The sequence below is a fragment of the Camelus bactrianus genome, chromosome 15 (assembly GCF_048773025.1).
Source record: "Camelus bactrianus isolate YW-2024 breed Bactrian camel chromosome 15, ASM4877302v1, whole genome shotgun sequence".
Lineage (NCBI taxonomy): Eukaryota > Metazoa > Chordata > Mammalia > Artiodactyla > Camelidae > Camelus > Camelus bactrianus.
The window spans coordinates 27,148,513-27,166,872 of NC_133553.1; the positions used below are offsets into that span (position 1 = coordinate 27,148,513).

The 18,360-nt window shown below is 42.4% G+C and overlaps 1 protein-coding gene and 1 long non-coding RNA gene across 2 annotated transcripts in view; one reads left to right on the plus strand and one right to left on the minus strand.

Annotated features, from left to right (window-relative positions):
- Window positions 1-18,360, plus strand: part of LOC123614636 (uncharacterized) — a 161,293-nt gene that overhangs the window by 134,184 nt on the left and 8,749 nt on the right. The gene's annotated exons all lie outside the window — the stretch shown is intronic.
- Window positions 2,378-18,360, minus strand: part of APOB (apolipoprotein B) — a 39,480-nt gene continuing 23,497 nt past the window's right edge. The window contains exons 21-29 of the mRNA XM_074341721.1: window positions 17,790-18,000; window positions 17,039-17,214; window positions 16,727-16,914; window positions 16,127-16,272; window positions 14,072-14,445; window positions 5,974-13,554; window positions 5,464-5,578; window positions 5,184-5,367; window positions 2,378-4,280 (exon numbers count right to left, since the gene is read on the minus strand). Of these exons, the coding sequence (XP_074197822.1) occupies window positions 2,655-4,280; window positions 5,184-5,367; window positions 5,464-5,578; window positions 5,974-13,554; window positions 14,072-14,445; window positions 16,127-16,272; window positions 16,727-16,914; window positions 17,039-17,214; window positions 17,790-18,000 (10,601 nt within the window). The 3' untranslated portion in view covers window positions 2,378-2,654. The remainder of the gene's footprint in view (window positions 4,281-5,183; window positions 5,368-5,463; window positions 5,579-5,973; window positions 13,555-14,071; window positions 14,446-16,126; window positions 16,273-16,726; window positions 16,915-17,038; window positions 17,215-17,789; window positions 18,001-18,360) is intronic.

Consider the following 18,360-nt stretch of genomic DNA (forward strand, 5'->3'; position numbering starts at 1 on the left):
CAGAAGCTGCCATACCAGTTTTCTTAAATCACAAATCAAAACACCCTCCTGCTCAAAAATCTTCATTGGATGCCCTCTCCAGCAAAGAGAGTATCACCCTTTTGTTCCAGCTTTCAGGACCTCTGCAATAATGGCAACTTGCTTTTCCAGTCCTGTCTCACCTCGACTTTTCTTGTGCTCTGGTCGCTTTCAACCTATCTTTCTTTGCTCATGCTCTTCTTCTGCAATGCCCTTTCTCCCTTATCCATTTAAACTTTCTCCATGAAAACTTTAAAAACTTTTATTGAAGTACAGTCAGTTACAATGTGTCAGTTTCTGGTGTACAGCACAATGTACCAGTCATCTCCATGAAAACTTCTTGATTCTCATCCTTTCCTGTTATAAACTCTCATAGTACTTTGTTTATACTCATCGTGAGACAACACATTCCACTTCTGATAAACAGTTGGACAGACAGACATCCAGGAATTGCATCTCACTGAACTTTGTCTCCTCTGTAGAGCTTTTGTGCTTAGCCCATAGAAGCATCAAATAAATATTCACTAAACTGGCTCAGTCTCCTTGCCTCCATTCTCTCTCCTTGCCATTAACTCGTTTAAATAATCATCTAATAATAATGGCACTTTGTTTCTATACAACATTAAAGGTTATAAAACTCTTTCATATGCATTATTTCAACTGATTTTCATGAATAGCCTTTCAAGGCAGGCAGGAGAGAGATTATCCTCATTTTGTAGATAAGAAAACTGAAGCTCACAGGGGGAAAATAACTTGCCCAAAGCAACAAGATAGTAGGGAATGTAGCCATTAATGGAACCCAGAGAAGCATCCTGATATGCAGGGAAGACCAAGGAGGAGGGCAAGCAAAGTCCAAGTCCTCCCTAGAATCCCTTCTAACTTTATTGAGCATGATGAAGATATTCTAGGCCAGCCAGGGGCACCTCACATAAGGGATGTCAGTCAGGGAACTGGGTGATTACGTGACCATTTTCAATTTGTGTCTACTTTTTCCCTCTTCTCACGCCCCAGAAACAGGTTGATCATCACATGAGCACCAGGAATCTTGGACTCCTCCTTTCCCTCCAAATTAAGCCATAATCCCAGGCCTCCTTTCAGTGTGAACACTCAGTAGATTCTTGCTGCTCACAGCTCATCAGGGAGTCTCGTAGAGCTATGCCTGGAATTGCTCATGTGATGCTCTGGGACCTGGGCCTCACTGTCCCCTTTCTCTCACTCTCAGATATGACCCTTCATTTACTCATTCATTCACTCAACTATCCATCCATCCATCTGCTAAAAGACTCTTGAGTACCAGATCCATACACTATCATGTATTCCACCTCCTTATGACTCTTTCTGGCTCCTCAGTTCCAGACAGAAGAATCCTGCTAAGATAGCAATAGGCTAATGTGTTTTCTTTCTGGGTAATGCTTGTACATTTGAGTGGACATCATCAAGGAAATGTGAAGGCCTTATGAAAGAAAGGTGGTGGTTGAAGGTATTTTTGGATAAAAGGGGCCTTTTCCAAAACAGACCTCATGTAGGACTTGGGTGGGTGGATGTCCAATTTCCTATTCCCCAAAGGTTACAACCTTCCTTTGTCCTCCAGTGCCACTGAAATCAAAGTGGGAAAGCTAACTTCCCAATGGTATTAGTGACAGCTGGGCTGCACAGCTTCTTTGCAGCCTCCCCTTACCAGAGCGCATCTTGGATGTTCTGACTGGATGTTGCCAGTGTTTAAAATCAGAATTTGAGGTGAGTGGGTATGGCAGGGGAAACCTTTGGGTTTTGATTACACTTAGGATGGTTGCACATTAAGTTTGGAGAAATAAAGAAATTCAAGAGCATAAATGCATGCTTGGTCCCAGAAACGTTAGGAACATACGTCCCACGCCTCCTCTCCCACCCTTACCTCCTTTGCCTTGAATGGATTCTGGCTGAGCTGCAGGGAGCCTTCTGGGATCCCTTCTGCCATGAAGCCTGTGGGGCTAGGACTTCTCAGTCATTCCTTCTTCACTCTTGGCAGGCGAGTGAAATAAAAGTCTTACTGGTTTATCTCGCAGGCTAGCAGAGAACCCTGCCTGGCAAAGGCAGACTGGTTGGTGAGGAAGAACTGGTGGCATAGAATGAGATGCTCCGATGGATCAAATTCTGTGAAAGCCTTGCAAACAGTTTTCCATTCTCACTTGGCAAATATAATCCCTGAGATCAGTTACTTTTTTTCAGGCGGCAAAATATTTCCCCTCCTCAAACTCTCCCTTTCCCCATTTACTCTATCAAAAGACTGTGTGTTCCTCTAGAGGTTTTGAAATGTCAGACATTTGAATAAATACTCTCATTTTGCTATCTTTCAATATGAATGAGTCACACTGAGTGGTATGATACACCATAAAGAATTTATTTATTTGTTCTCACTCTCCCAAAGTTTAGCAAAATAACTCAGACGTTGGTTTTTCTTTAACTTGCAAAAAAATGTCATTTCCCAGAGTCCAGAGCCCTCCAGAGCTCTGATGCCAGCAGGTTCAGTTCATATGTGCTTCTGATACAGGGCTGGCTTGCTGTATGGTTATATTAATACATACAGTTTGAATTTTTCCCCTACTGTGTGAAAACTTAATAGGAGCAGAAGAATAAATGAGAATTGCTATAAAAAATTAGAAGGTGATAGTAAATCCTCCTGGAGCAACCTTTATGTAGGGGCTTATGTTATCTTCTGTGGCCGATTGTAGCTTTTTTAGTAAATCCATGATACATCTCAGAAAAACGTGGTATTTTTGAATGGACAGGTCAATCAATCTTTTAGACTCAGCAATGAATTTTTCATAGTAATCAGAGAGGTAGTCTGAAAAATTCTGTAGTTTATATGTGAACTGCTGGTGGTAATCAGAAATGATTTCCTTCATTGCAACAGCCCAGCTTTTAATTATTTCCTGAGCACTGGTAGAAAGCTCTGCAATCTTCTCTTTCCCTTTTCCACCTGCATCGGCAAGGATGCTAAGATGTTCCTGGATATCTTTCTGCACAAATCGCTCAACTTGACGTGACAGCTGAGCAGCACCGACAGTGCATCTGGAATGCAAATCCTTAAGGACACCTACTAGGTTCTTGATCAGGCTGATAATCTTTTCTTCAAGTTCATAATATTTCACTGTCCAGCCAACCATACTTGGATCAAAATATTCTTTGCGAAGATCCTTTATGTACTGATGAAGATGCTGTAACTCTTGAAAAGCTTCCTGAAGTGTGTTTTGAACAAGTTCATTAAAATCACCAAAGTTAAGGTCTGGGTTTTCTTTCAGGAGTCTAAAAGCAAATGGAATATGTATGTTGAAGGTTGTGTTGGTCTTGTCTTGGGTATCATTAATGAGATAAGGAAATTTCTCCTTTAAGTGTTGAAGTTCTTCTTCTATCTCTTGGAAAATGCTTTGTAAAAATCTCTGAAGATCACTTAGCAGCTCTGTAATCTTGACAGACTGGAGGTCAGTAAATGCCTTTTGGACCTCTTCTGATAAAAGTTTCAGCAGCTTCCCATACTCCGAGATTAAATCTATCAGTTGATAACTCATCGAACCAAAAGGAAATGTAATCTTTTGGTCCTTGATTAATTCAGATTTCTGCATCAGGTCTTGGAAATAGGAAAACAGTATTTCTAACCCACTCCAGATTTTTGAATGTACCTGGGACAGTACCTTTCCTACTTCCATGATGACCATACTGCACAGTTCATCTCCAGTGTAGTTCTCAGCTCTTCCTGGGAGCTGGAATCTGATGAACTTCAGGAAATCAATGAATGAGTCAGTCACACGCTTGACTGTCACATTAGTTTCCTGAGCAACTCCTATTAAGCTGTCAAACACCCTATTCTGGAGTCTCTGGAAGTCACCTTGGTCCTCCTGAGCCAACAGTTCCTGGTACAGACTCTGGGCCTTGTCCTTCCACTGCTGGTAGGTTTTAGTGGTGCCTCTGGCTAGCCTTTGGAGCCTCATGTCCACCTCATCCGTCTGCCTCACAGCCTCTTGATAGGCCTGATCAGCGCTGCTCTGCAAACTTCTTCTCAGTTTTAAAGAAGCATCTTTCAGATCAAGTCCTGTGTACTCCCGGTGGTACTTGTTGACATAGTCATAAAAGGCCCCTGTGGCCTTGGGCACACTGTCCTTGAGAGAGCTTAGCAATTCGGACACTGCTGCTTCTTCCCAGTTAACTTTGATCTGAAATTCCTCATCTGATTCCTCATCCCTCATCTCAATTTTGAATATGTTGAATCTTTCATCTGGAGAGGACTAAAGCCAGCAAACAAGGATGAAAAGAACATATTTTCAATTATCTTGATTACATAATAGACTACACTAAAACTTCATTAGCAGTTAAAAGTAAAGACCAGAGGATCATTCATATCCTGATGGGGATTTATCTTTCATGTGTTTGTCTTATGGTTCAGCAAGTCCACTCTTGTTAATTCCTCTTTAACATATGCCCCAGAAAGGATAACATTATGCAAGGCATTTACAGAGTTTAACATTAAGGCCTTTCTAGGACTGAAGATTAGAAGAGGAGGAAGAGAAGGGGGAAGAGAAGGGAAGAAAGACACAGGAAAAGACTAACTTAGAGAAAGGAGAAGTAGCAAAAAAAGAAAAAAGTCCAGAGCCCATGTAGCAGAGACTTAGAAGATCAGTATCACAAGCCATCCATCCTCCAAGCCTATGACAAACTTCAGGAATAGAACCTGATTATTTCTTCTCCTCTCCTAAAGCATCATTAATGTGGCCCTGGCAGAGCTTATAAAGTACATGAGAGAAATTTGGCATATCTCACCTAACTATTGTGGAGAAGAATTTTTAAGCTTCCAATACTCCAGAAACCATGATCTGAAAATTGTACTCAGCATATGGCAGAGTATGTCCATGATTTAGGTGATGAGGCATAATCCTCATCTTTCTAGATTTGCCCAAATGTAATAAAATAATAGTGCTAATATGAGGTCATGTGTGCATCTAATAAAATCAATAAAAGACTCCCAATACTTTCTGGACAATAGTTCCCCACAAAAGAAGTTCAGCTTGCTCACTGCTTGTGTTTTACCTAGTTTGGGAAAGCCCCAAGCTAACGCTTAGTACTGACTTAAATTTATCTGCCCATATTCTCTACTTGCTCTTGGGGTGTGTGGCCCCTTAGATGGGACTCACCTGAGGTTGGTAGTAGAGGTTCAGTTTCCACAAGGTATCATTATCTTCCAAGTCGATGCCCACGGTGCCTATGGCTGGGGAGGCTACCGAGGAGGAGAGGTGGTTCTCACCCTCTTCGTAGCGCAGACGGACATCAGTCAGTGTTGGGCTAGTGATGTTAAGAAGAACCTTTGCATCCCAGTACCTGAAAGCAGAAAAGCAGATGAGCCATCATGAAAGGGCTATGGAGGTGGCAAACATCACAGTGACTGGACAAGAGGTGAAAATGAAACTTCCATACCTGAGTTCTTGATATTGGCCATCTTCCTGATATTCTGCACTGATGTCACGGTGTGCAAATGTTCCTGTAGTATTAGAGACTAACATGCCATCTTCGATTTTGTGTGTTCCTACAACTGAATGGGAGAGAGTTTGTATTTCATTAGATTAGTAATTGCAGGACAAAAACATTTTTATTGTGAAAATATGGGGAATTCTGTCTTAACTAAATGCCTTACTTATATGTTTGAAACACGCAGTCCTTATTTTTAAAAAAATAGGAGACATTATTCGTCCTAAAATGATTACAGAAAAATCTATTTTCCTTGAACCTATTCCTTTGGAATGTCAGTAGGTTTTCTACAGGATGGTTTGTACATGTATAACCTTCTGTATCACCTTCCCTCTTCTTTCAAATTGGGCTAGAGAGATCAATTTTGCTTCTAGTCATAATCTAAATGCATACTTATTTATTCACAAGTCTCACTGAAAAAATATAGCCTGTAGGAGGGGAGTCAGGAAATTTCCTTACCATAGAGGTCATATTCCAGGAACTGAATGGTTGAGCTGCATGTGGAATACAGGAATGTTTCAACATGATCTTCTTTGTTTTTCAAACCAGCACTCCAACTGGCATTGTACAAGGGAGAGGCCACCCTGAAGCGTGCAGTCAGTGTTCCAAAGGAAGGGATGAAAATTCCAGCAGGTACAGAGAACTTAATGGAAGGAACTTCAATAGTCTGCTCAGGCATGTTGACAGTCAGCTGCTTGAAGCCTGCAGTGTTGCTGGTCACCTCATTTAGGTATAAAACAGCACTGCCAACAGAAATACTTTTTGGAAGGGTGAAGTGGGACACAGTTAACTGAGTTGCAGGCACAGTTATCTCAAAAAAGGGAACTGAGGAGGCTTCTGGTTTGGAATATTGTGTTATCCCAACATCAACTTTGGGGAATTTCACTTTGAGTAGTGCTGGGATGTTGAGGGCAAATGGCAGTGTACTTAGCTTCTTGTAGATTTTTATTTCACCAAAGTCAAGTGTGTAGGATGGAACCTGAAGATCTGTAAAGGGGATGTGGAATGCAGGTGTGACAAGAACGGAATTTAGATTATCCAGTTTCAGCCCAGGAATAATAAATTTATCATCCAGTTCTTGCATAGGGATAGCAAAAGAATAGCCATTGGGGTTTTTGGTGTACACAAGGGCAACTGAAGCTCGGAGGTACTGTTTCCTATCAATGCTGGTGGTTACATCCAGCTTTAGGAGGTCCCATAAGCTCTTGTCATAAACTGGCAGGATAACGTCTTTGAGGAACCACAGGTACCCTTCCAAGGAGCCTGTGATGTCAAGGAGTGCCTCTTCTTTGTCATTGGAAAGCTGTACATTGTTCTGGAGAGACCCAGAATGAACCTGGACATGACTTTTCCAGCTGATTTTCTGGTTCTCAGTGTTGGCATGCAGGGACACTTCCTGGCCAAGGTAATTGACATTAAGGAGGGAATTGGGCTGACGTGCATGGACCTGAACAAGGGCTTCTATTTTCCACAGGGAGAGCTCCAGGGTGGCTTTGCTTGTTTGCTCTCCGGATGTTAAAATGAGGCCCTTTAGCTGTAAGTGGTTTTTCATATTGTGTTCCCAGATGGCATATATGCGTTGAAAAGTGGCTTCTCCAGCATAACTTTCTTTTACTTCAATGTTCCAGATACCATCAACTTTGGAAGCTCCTTGCAGCTTCACAGAAGATCGAGTACCTTTGGAATTCAAATAAGTGCTGGCCTCACTGGCAATAATTCCTGAATATTCCCGTGAAAGGACAGAACCCTTGACATCTCCTTTGGTAGATGACTCAATAGAAAAGTAAGAGGTGAGGCTTTCTAAGCTGAGCTTATGGTCAACTGCCCCCATAGCAGTAGAGTACAGTTTGGGGGAATTGAAATTATACTTTAATTCAATGGATGAAGAGACAGTAGGTTTTGACTTGGTATTTCCGTTAAGCTCTTGCTTGAAATTCATTCTCAGAATTGGAATGTGGACTCTTGCAGTAGTTGTCACTGATGCATCCACGCTTTTCTTGGTGAAGCTAATGGTACTGTCATGACTGCCTGCCACGAATCTGTTATTACTCAGAGACAAAGCTGTGGCTAACTTCAACCCTCTTTTCCTTGTCACACTTGAGGTGCCCTCTAATTTGTACTGCAGGGCATTGATGACAGAAGAAGAGGAAGTAAGAAAATGAGCAACAATATCTGATTGGTTATAAAGTCCAACATTGGTATTCAGTGTGATGACACTTGATTTAAAGGAAAAGTCATAGGTAATATTGCCCATGGCTGGAATTAAAATTTTGTTTGGGGTACTCAATCCCTTGAGCTCTGGGAGAGAAAGCTCAAGAAGATTCCTGGGGACATGAAGGGCTGGCAGCTCTAGGAACGGCAGGACTAATGTGTATGAGGGCACATAGACACCAGAGCCTGGAATGGTGATGCTGGGAGTGCTAATCTCTTTTGGGATCACATAGCCGTACGGCAACATCTCCATGGTGAACGGAGACACTTCGATGTTGATAACTGGAATAGTATATCCAGGAATTTGAAAGGTCTTGGGCTGCTCGTTGAGGGATTTTTCAACCTTGTACTTATCAAATGTAGTTTTTGCTTCATTATACGATTTGTTAAAAAAATATAAGGCCTTGTTTCTGACTTTCTCAAAATGCCTGTTGAAGGAATGGATGTTATGATTGATAAGCGCATAAAATGCATCCAAAGGAACTGAGATGGAATGCATGTCTTTGTTTTTCTTATACTGAGCCTTCACACTTAGATCAAAGGACTGCTTTGTTGTTTTCAAGAATCCTTTCAAGCCCGTCTTTTCCCATAAGGAGATATCCTTCACCTGGGGAGTTGTGAGCCTTATGTAAGGTAGAGTCACTTCAGGGATTGTTAAAGGAATGTTTAAGAAATCCAGGTTGGCTTCTCCATTTATTCCTACGTAGGCCTCAGTGATTTTCTCATTGTTTACAGCAGAGAAATTTTGATTGTACTTATAGTGGTTGAACCTGGCACTTGCTTGCCAACTTGCTTGCTGGGCACTAGGACTCAGAGACAGTGCATAGTTGTTCAGGAAGTCTATCTTGCCCGTTAGTTTTAATGGAAAACTAACTCTCAAATTTCCTTCGTTGTTTGTGGATGCAGTAATCTCATATGGCTGGGATGAAAAGAAAAGGGAATTTTTCAAAGTTCCAATAACTTTTCCATTTAAATGAGCATCATGGTTGCCAGTTATCTCTGCCTTCCCTTCTCCAAGCAGGACCATGCCTTTGGCAGTGAGAACACTTCGGCCCACATACTGGCATTCGGCTTGTGACTGGACTTCAAATTTAGAAAAGTTGAGGAAGCCAGATTCATAAACCATACTTTGGTTTACTCTTAGGTATTTGCTATATATCTTATTAGACAATCCAAAGGAAGTGATGGGTCCCTCCACAGTAAAGCGAATTTGTGATTCATGTGTTCCCTCATCTGAGAACTTGTGGCGTGCCAATTTCCAGGATCCTGTTCCAGAAGAAGTCCATGCTATGTGTCTAGCTTCCAACAGAGTCTTGATTTCATTGCGCAGGTCAGCCTGACTGGAGAAGTCCAGTTTGGGGATGTTCAATTTGTGGAAGTACTTTGTGTTGCTGTCCAGGGTAAGCTGATTAGTTATCTTGACGAGCACACCATTACTAAGCTCCAGTGTATTTTTTTCTGTGTGTAAACCTGCCACTGTGTTTGATTTTCCCTCAATAACCTTCCCAAAAAATAGCACTTCACTCTCGTGCTCTGTTTTCAGGTACTTGCTGGAGAACCTCACAGTCTCCTTCAGAACCAGTGGCTTAATCTTAGGGTCTGACAGTTGTGCATTTGCTTGGAAATCAAAATTGAGGACTTCTAATTTGGATTTTCCTTCGGCAGTGAAGGAAGCTTCAATCTCTGCCTTACTAGCTGAAGCAGTTGCATTCTGAATGTTAGCATTTGCATCTAATACGAAAAGGGGAGACTGGATTTTCAAAAGGCCATACAGCTTACCAAAAGTAGGTACTTCAATAGTGTGTGAGATGTGGGGAAGCTGGAATTCTGGTATGCGAAGGTCAGAAACTTGGAAATCTGTAAGGTTGAGATTTGGAATTACAAATTCTGGCACTGTGATTTCTGGTAAGTGGAAGTCTGGCAGAGTGATTCTAGCAAGAATAGTGTCCACCCCGTTCAGATCCCTCAGGTACACTTCCGGGACTGGCCACTGCAGCTCACTGTTCAGCATTTGGTCAATGGTTCTGATGATCTTTGCTTTTATTTCTACCAAGTCAATTGTAAATGAAGGGATGTGGAAGGTATTGAGGACAGTAAATTCTGGAGTGGCAAATCTGGATGGGATTTTTATATCTTTCAACTTTTTGAAGTTTATCTGAACCGATGGAATCTTCAGATCTGTCAGGGGGACTGTGAAGTCAGGAGTCTGGTATGTAGCCTCCTGAAGGGCATGGAGACTGACTTCAAAGGCAGGTATGGTCCCGAAGGTGGTCTGGATTTCGGGAACAGTGAACCCTTGTTCTACCAATGCTTTCAGGTTTTCAGCCCAGTCTTGGATAGAATACTGTTCTGCAAAGTCAGTCAGGTTCTTAGCAGCAAGACTCCACCAATCAGAAATGTAAGTGACAAGTGTGTTGTAAACCTGGCCAACTAGGAACAGGTATCGCTGAGCTTCCCGCTGCAAATCCATTTGATACATTCGGTCTCGTGTGTCTTCCAGGATCTCTTGGAATTTGGCTTTCATGTGAACTACAGACGTGGAATTTAAAGTCCCCTGTAGCCAATCAAAGAATACAGTTATTTTGGTGGCACCTAGGTTTTCCATATAGGCTGAGACCACGGACTTCACGTCCTCTGCAAACAGTTTCAGTGCTTTAGCTTTCTGTGGAAGTTCCAGAGCCTGAATTTCACCATTGATTCTCTGAGTCACCTCACAAATTTGATTATTGGTTTTATCTACAAACTGGTGGTAATCAAATGACCTTAATGTCTTTACCAACATGTCGAGGAATTTGTTTACTTCTTCAACAACTTGTTTAAAAGATAATGCTTCAAGCTGTTTGAGAGCAGCATCAATAAACCCAGTCAATTTCTCAACATGATCTTCGATCTTGACTTGTTGGAGGACACTGCTTAGCTTCTGAACAGTCTCCTGCAACTTGTATTGGTGGACCAGCTGCACTGATTTATTCATTAAAATCTGGATGTGTTGGTCTATTTCATGCATCTTAATTAACTCATGGACCATGCCTCTGAAAGCATTGATTTCCTCAGTTACTTCAAAATCTTCAAACAGACTTACAACACAGTATTTGATATATTCAATAATCTCCTTTATTCTTCGAAATGGAATTGTAGTTCTCAACTGATCTAAAAGCACTCTGACATCAATAGCTTCAACCAGTTGTTTTAACCTTTCAGCAAGGTGTTGGATGTCTATATTCTGAATCTGTGTCTTGAACCGTTGTAATTTTTCTTGTATCTGGATTCTGATTTGATACTCAGTATCCATATTTTGAACCCAAGATGCAGTACTACTTCCAATTTTGTTAAAATTAATCTTTTCAATAAACAAATATAGATCATGGATTTTCTTTACTAAATTTACACGGATATGATAATGTTCATCAAGAATTTTCAATTTTTCAATGATTTGATCAATAATCTTAGCAATAGCTGCCTTAAAATCATGTAAATCATAATTATCTTTAATATACTGATCAAATTGTATCACATATGTTTGTAGTTGAGATAGTTTCTCATTAAGCTTGATTTTGGCATTGTCTAATGCCATTTGTAAATCATTTTCTGAAATTCTGTAATTTTTTGTGAAAGCAGTTAGTTTCTCCTTGGCACTCAAAACTTGTCTCTCCCAATTGAATGCATTCAGATAATCATTAACTTGCTGTGGAAGTCTGCCCAGAACTGCTACGTATTTTGTCATGGGTTGATCAATATTGATGCGTTTCAGTTCTCTCTGTATAGCTTCCAGTGTAACTATAACTGCTCCCCGAGTCTTCTCAAAATATTGTGGCAGGATTTTAAAGAATGGGAGGTTGATGGTGTGCACATCTTGGTTCTTATCATATTTCACAGAAGCAACAATAGTGAATTTTTGGGGCTGGTCAACAGCATCCCTCATCTTTAAAGCATCAATTACATTGACGGGCTTGTTGAGTAAAAATGGTACCGTGATAGGGATGTCCAGCATAGTGAGGTCAGCCAGGGCTCGTCCACTGAGCTCAACACCAACTTTGTCTTTAGTGTTGTAAGCATCCAATTCCTGGCTGTATTCATTTTGGTTCAACTGTGTCTTGAGTCTCCAGGTGCCTGTCTGCTCGGCCAGCGTGAGCAGGGCACTGACTTTGTGATCAAGAGCAGTACTCATGCTCCTGTTGGACATGAGACGGTGACTTGTGGAGCCTCTGTAATCATGAGAGAAAGTAAAGGCCAGAGGTTCTGCTTTCAACAGAAGTTTGCTATACAGTTGCCCAGTGTGTTGTCCCCAGAGAACCAGTTTCCCGTTGCCATTTGTATGTGTGTCGACGGTCACTGTGAATGGGGCCATCACAGAGCGGAAAACATTGCTGAAGTGCAGTGAGTCCGAATTGTAGTTTGTACTGATGTCAATGGCTGAAGCTAGCCCAGCGATGTTTGTGTTGAGCCGGTGGCTAAACTCTGTTCCCTGCCCCTTAGCTACAGTGTCTGCTTTATAACTTGCTGATAAGTCAGCATAAGAAATAGTGTAGATGTGTTTTATTTCATTATTTTGATAAGTTCCTTTTATGGTCCCGCCCACATTCAGCTTCAGGGGCTCTAGCCGTAATTTGCCAGTGTTGGTCACATCCAGAGCACTGAGTTTCAAGTCACTGTTTAAAGTAGTCACCAGAGAATAGGGCTGCAGCTTTAGATTAAAATTTTGCTTATAATATTTGTCAGAGCTATAAATGTTGTCCAGTTTGGAAGAGAAGTCGAGTGATAACCCTGCAATGTTCAGGTTGTTTGTGTAGTCAAGTTTCATTTCAGCATATGAGCCCATCATGTCATTTGAAAGCTTAAGCCCCTCCTGGTTGATTCTGAAGTTAAAAATGTTTTTGCTGTCGACACCCAGAATCATGGCCTGATAAGCGCTTCCCAGTGATACCTCCGTGAGGGCAGCTTTTCCATCTAAATTGAATTTTGCATTGTGTTCCCTGAAGCGGCCGTTTGTTGTTAATTTCATAGATGCTCCAGAGAGGCTGAGTGCCGCATTGAATTCATTCTCCAGCACCAGGGGACTATACTTCAAGTTGGTTGTTGCGCTGGTAGACACTCCATCTTGGGAAATCCTCAGTGTTGCCTTGTGAGCCCCACTATTGATTTTGTCCGTGCTCAAGATGTCAGCATTCAATTCAAGGCCATGAGAGTTTAGTGAGCCAGAAAGCAGGGTGAAGAACCTCAGTGACCTGTAGTCAGCGTGATACTCAGAACGCATCAGGGCACTTTGCTTAGAGAAGGTCAGATCCACCTTGTTAGAAGTGGCGAAGTCCTCATACTTCCCATTGGTGTCGGATTTCAGGGTCAGCTCATAGTTCTCGTATCTCAGGGAAGCGGTATTTTTCATGATGCCACCTTGCAGATCCGACGTGGAGGTAAGGGAGACGGTTCCATCTTCGTAGCTTCCTATTATCTGGTTGGTGCCCTGGAGGTAGGAGGAATTAAACCTCAGATTGGATTCTCCACTTAGCCGGCCAGTGGTGGGGTCCCTCTGATAAGACAGGCCATATGCGCCTTTAGCATAGAACGAAGAGGCTCCAAGATGCCCATTGATCTTGACTTCTTTGACATACAAATGCTGTTTCTTTTTTGAGTCCAAATGGACTGAAGCAGATATCTGTGGTCCCCAGGCACTAGAGGCATCGAACATTAGCAAACTTTTTGAGGCTGGATTCTTTCCATTTTTTTCCATGTGACTGAATTTGACATTTGAATCCAGAAATTTGTGGTGAAGAGACCCATCACCTGATAAGGTGAGAGTATTCCTGTGGTCATAGGCTGTTTTTCCAGATCCTAACATAAAAATCAAAACATACTGGTTAAATTACATAACACATTTTCAGAACAATTTCTATATTGAAAATCTTTCAATAATGAAGTCCCACTGGTCTGAGTCAGTTGTGTCATAGTCTCCCCCGCCTAAAACAGGAGCATAAAATCTGATAGCAAAAGGCATTCCTCCAGGAAGCCTTCCCTGACCACTATAGACCTTGCTGGGTTCCCTTGTCAAGTGCCTCCACTGTACCTTATACACTAGACCCCATTCATGGTACCTCTCACATTGACTTCTTATTGCCAGTTTAGCTATCTGTTTTCTCTTATTGCCTACTAGAATACTCGATACATACTGTGTGTTTAGTAAGTATTTTTGGTGCGAGAGAGAGAGGGAGAGAGAAGTGAAAAAGAGTAGACTTCCAACTGCAAGAAAAATATCTGTAAGAAAGCCCAAGCTTTCCCCTTTGTAGAGGAGGCTGTCCCTGGAACCTGCAGTGAATCAGCTCTGTGCACCCTCTCCTCGAGCGAAGCTCACCTTGCACACTGTAGGAGAGCAGGTCGACCACGGAATCAGCCTTCATGTGATACTGAGCCTGAAGGCTCAAGTGGTCTGTGCTGGTGTTGCCGCCAGTATAGGAGGCGGACCAGTTGTACAAGTTGCTGTAGACATTTGCAGAGAGGTCTAGAACACCCAAGAGAGGCACCTGCAGTGGGTACAATCTGGGAATGGCAAAAGTGGGGACTTGGAACTCTCGAGGTGGCAGGTAGAATCCCACAGACTTGAAGTTGAGGGCTGGTGTCCAAACAGTCTTGAACATCTTTAGATCTTTGGAGGATTTGCCACCAAAAGGCAAAGGGATCTCGATTTTCATACTGTGCTTGTTCAAGGTGTATTTGATCCGACCGTCACTGAAATGAAGAGCAGAGACAGTGTCCCCACAGTCAGCAGCAAGTTCTCTGCCTCCCGACCTTCTGAGCAGTAGTGCACGTGCCCCGCTCCAGTCCCATACTGCACTGCTCCTCCTGCTCCTCGCCGCGCCTGGAGTCCCTTGGCTTTAACCTAACCTATCAAACACTCACATCCATTCAAAAGCCTTCCAAGAGCTGTGTCCTTATTACTGCCATCCTGTCTAAGTCATAGTTAACTTCCCTTGTTGTTGCAGCAACACTATCCTTTACACCGATTTTAAAGAGTATGTCATAATTCTGCTTATGTGAGTAATACTTATTTGTTCATTTGTCAGTGTCTACACAGTGTCTTCCTGGGGGGAACATTACACTTTATCCAGTTTTTATCTTCTCACTGCACCGAGTCTAGTACTGCACAGAGGACTGCACTTGATATATATTTGCTAAACTGAAGAGGCAACTTGATATGTGGAAAGCGCACAGGTGTGGGAGTCAGTAATCTTGGGTTACAGCATTAGCATCCACTCATTGGTGATACCATGTTAGGGAATTTGCCTTTCTGGGTCTCAGTGACGTTATCTGTGCAGTGAGGATAACAGACCATTTCTGCTGGTCTCACAGAGCTGGCCTTGGATATGAAACAAGAAAAAAAAATATCTAAAAGCACTTTGCAATCTTTTCAATACTATGCACATCCAATGGACTGTTACACAACTCATAAGAAGAAAGCAGGATGGCAGAGTTTAAGTGCTGTAAACAAATAAACTGTTCACTGCGTGACTCCATGAAGGACAGGATGCTGCCTGGCCAGGATCCTGACGTTCAGCAGGGGGATGCTTGAAAAGCCCCGTGGTCCTGCCTTGAAAAGCACAGCACAGAGAAGACTGCTGGTCAGAAACTAGTGGTGAAGGAAGAGGTGCCTCTGAAGCTGCCGGCTGTTTCTCTTGCCTTCCTGTCTCCTCTGGATGAGTGCTTTGGTGGACTTCTGGCCCTTTCGCACACTTATTTGGTCTATTACTGCTCAGCCACAGACTACAGAAAGGCCCGTGTGACACAGGGCACTTGTTCTCTTAACCCTGAAGATAACACAGAGTCTACAATCCAGGACAGACTATTCAGCTCATGCTAAGCTTTTAAATTTTCACGACAGGAATCAAAGCATCACATGTAAGTATGGAAGGGGCCTGAGCATTTTAGAATCTGACTTCCCCATAAGGATGATGCCATACTGCTAAAGTGACACATCCTCTCAGAATCTGCCTTCATTCCACGCCCCGTGGCTGCTCTGAACCTCTGAGCTCAACAGCGAGTCAACAATCCTGCTAGACACTCCTAAATTCTTCACAATTATGAGTATATCCTGATTCTGAATAGACGAGGAGTTCACTTACAGTGGAGGAAAACCGAATGGTTTTCAAATTCAGGTTGTAGTGAATAAATAAAACATGTTAGGGTGAAAGTACCAGAATCCCCCAATTTCTTAGGTTTGTTTTTTTTTTTTTGACTGGGTTGGCGTTCACATATCTGACCTCTGCCACAGTATTTATGCTACAGTTACTAATCTCCTTAAAATGCTCATTTCCTTTAAAATGTAAATTTGAAAAAGTCTAAATCATGCTAAGTAAAATCTTCCATTTACTTTCCCTGGTTCAAGAAACTTTTCGGGATCCTTTATTTTTACCTTTTCAAGAAGAGCTTTTCTGGGATGTGGAAGTCTGGCAATTCCATTTTCTGGAGGTACAACTCTTGTAGGCCACTGAGATGATCTCGTAGCTTCTGGCCATAAGGAAGATTCCTAGATGCCTCCAGAAGCCATATATTTGTTCCCTACAAAATAATACAGCTTTTCAGAGCAGTGGACATGGATGGGCATCAAATCACAATGAACATTAGGTGCTGATCCATATTTGGTAGATCGATCATTAAGCAGGATGATGTATTGAAAGTTAAAAAAATAAATCATAAAAAATTATGAATTTCGGTTGTCATTAATCTCTTCCTGTATTTTATAAAAGGAACATATAACATAGTCAAACCCCTATCCAGTGTCCTGAAGCTCCCTGTGATATTTTAGGCACAGGAAATGCTTCTGCTTGGTAGTATTCACTTGATATTTATCACATATAGCTGTGTAACTGGGTAACTATGCACTCATGAGTGTTTCTTTTTCTCCCCAGGAATTCCCTGGGGGCACGAAGCCTGCCTTTATCCACCCTTGGATACTCTCACCTATAAAATTAGCACTTTATAACTTTGTACTTATTGACTGGTTTGTACTTACATCTATTAATTTAGAACTCATGTCCTGGAAAGTCATGTCTGTTGGAGGAACTCTGTGATTCAAGAGACGGCTGGCATACGTATACAAGCTTTTAGAAAAATCAAAGAGGTCCACGGGGAAGCTGGAAGCTGCTTTTTTGGTGTCCACGTTGGAGCCTGTGTTCCACTCAAATTCAATCTTCTCTTCATCTGCAAACACACACACATGAAACAGTCGTCAGTAGTAGCGGGTGAGGCCCCACCTGTGGCTCCCAACACCGCATTCAAGCACTCGGTGCTCTCGGAAGTGCTCAGGTTGGGAGGAAGTACACACCGTAACGCCATGCCAGCTTCTTGGAAATCGTTGAGCCGTACGCTGTAGCGGATGAGTCCATCTGGAGGAGTAGTTTGGAGGGAGACCACTGGGTGAGGACCTCACTTCTGGCTTCTGCTTGCCAACGGGGTATGGAAATAACGCCTTTGATTTTGCCTTCTTCCTTCCTGTCATAACTATTGAAAAAAAACAGTTGACATCAGTAACTTTGTTCATTCCAAGGGGATACGCAGGATTAAACAAAAGTTCCATCTGGGACAATGAATACCTGCCACATGAATGGTTAGAGAAATGACCCAAGATTAAACTCATTAACTTCTAGAGCCAACTCAGCACAAATTCAGGTCTTTCTGAGGAGGTGTAGGAGAAAAAGTTTTCAAAAACTGTTTGAACCCTGCTCTCCCATTTACCATCTCCATTGCCTTGGCCAAATTATTAAACTCCTCTGAGCTACCATTTCCTTATCCATAAAACAGGGAAACTCATACCTTCCTTGCAGTTTGTTGTGACTCACTGAGATAGTTTCTTTAAAGCACCCAGCGCACTGCCTGATGAACAGTAAGTACCCAGTGCATGGAAGGAAGGTCCAGCTGGATGTGTGCAGAGGGTCAGAATGTTGAGGGCTCTGTCTGCCTCTCAGACTGTAGACCAGGGATGCCCCTGGTCTGGTCAGCTCTAAAGCTGAAAAGGAAGAGAGGAAAGAGCCACGAAGGCCCGCAGCTCAGGTTAGACCCCCTTGAGCCTTCCTTACCTTATGTGGCCGGTGAGGGTGACCTCAGTGATCTTCTTGTTCTGAAAGTCCAGGGTGAGCCTGTAAGACTGTTTTTCCTTAGCGGAGTCATCACTAACTCTGAGGACTGTTCCAAGGTCAACGTCAAAATCTGGGATTTGGATTTCACTGGACAGAGTCTTACTCTGCCGATTATATCTGAACATCAGAGTAGCCTCGGTTTGCTTCGTACCTGGAAGTATGTACAAGAAAACCAAGGCGTGTATTCAGAAACCATGTTTAGGAAGGAAAGAGAGAAAAAGGCAGAGAAACCCCCAAGTACTTAATGTGCTTAAAAGAGGACACAGTTCAGGATTTAACCTTAAACTTTTAACCCAGTGGTACTCGCACATTTGTAAATATTTACTTATGGCTTATCACGTGCTAGGCACTGCTCTGGGCACTGGGAGTCCCTACCCTCCTAGAGCTGACATTCTCGTGGGAGGTGTACAGACAATAAGAAAGTACATTATTTATGTCAGGTGGTAATAAATGTTAGGAAGAAAAGTAAAACTGGGTAAGATGATGAAGGCTAGAAAGGGACAGAAGAGGT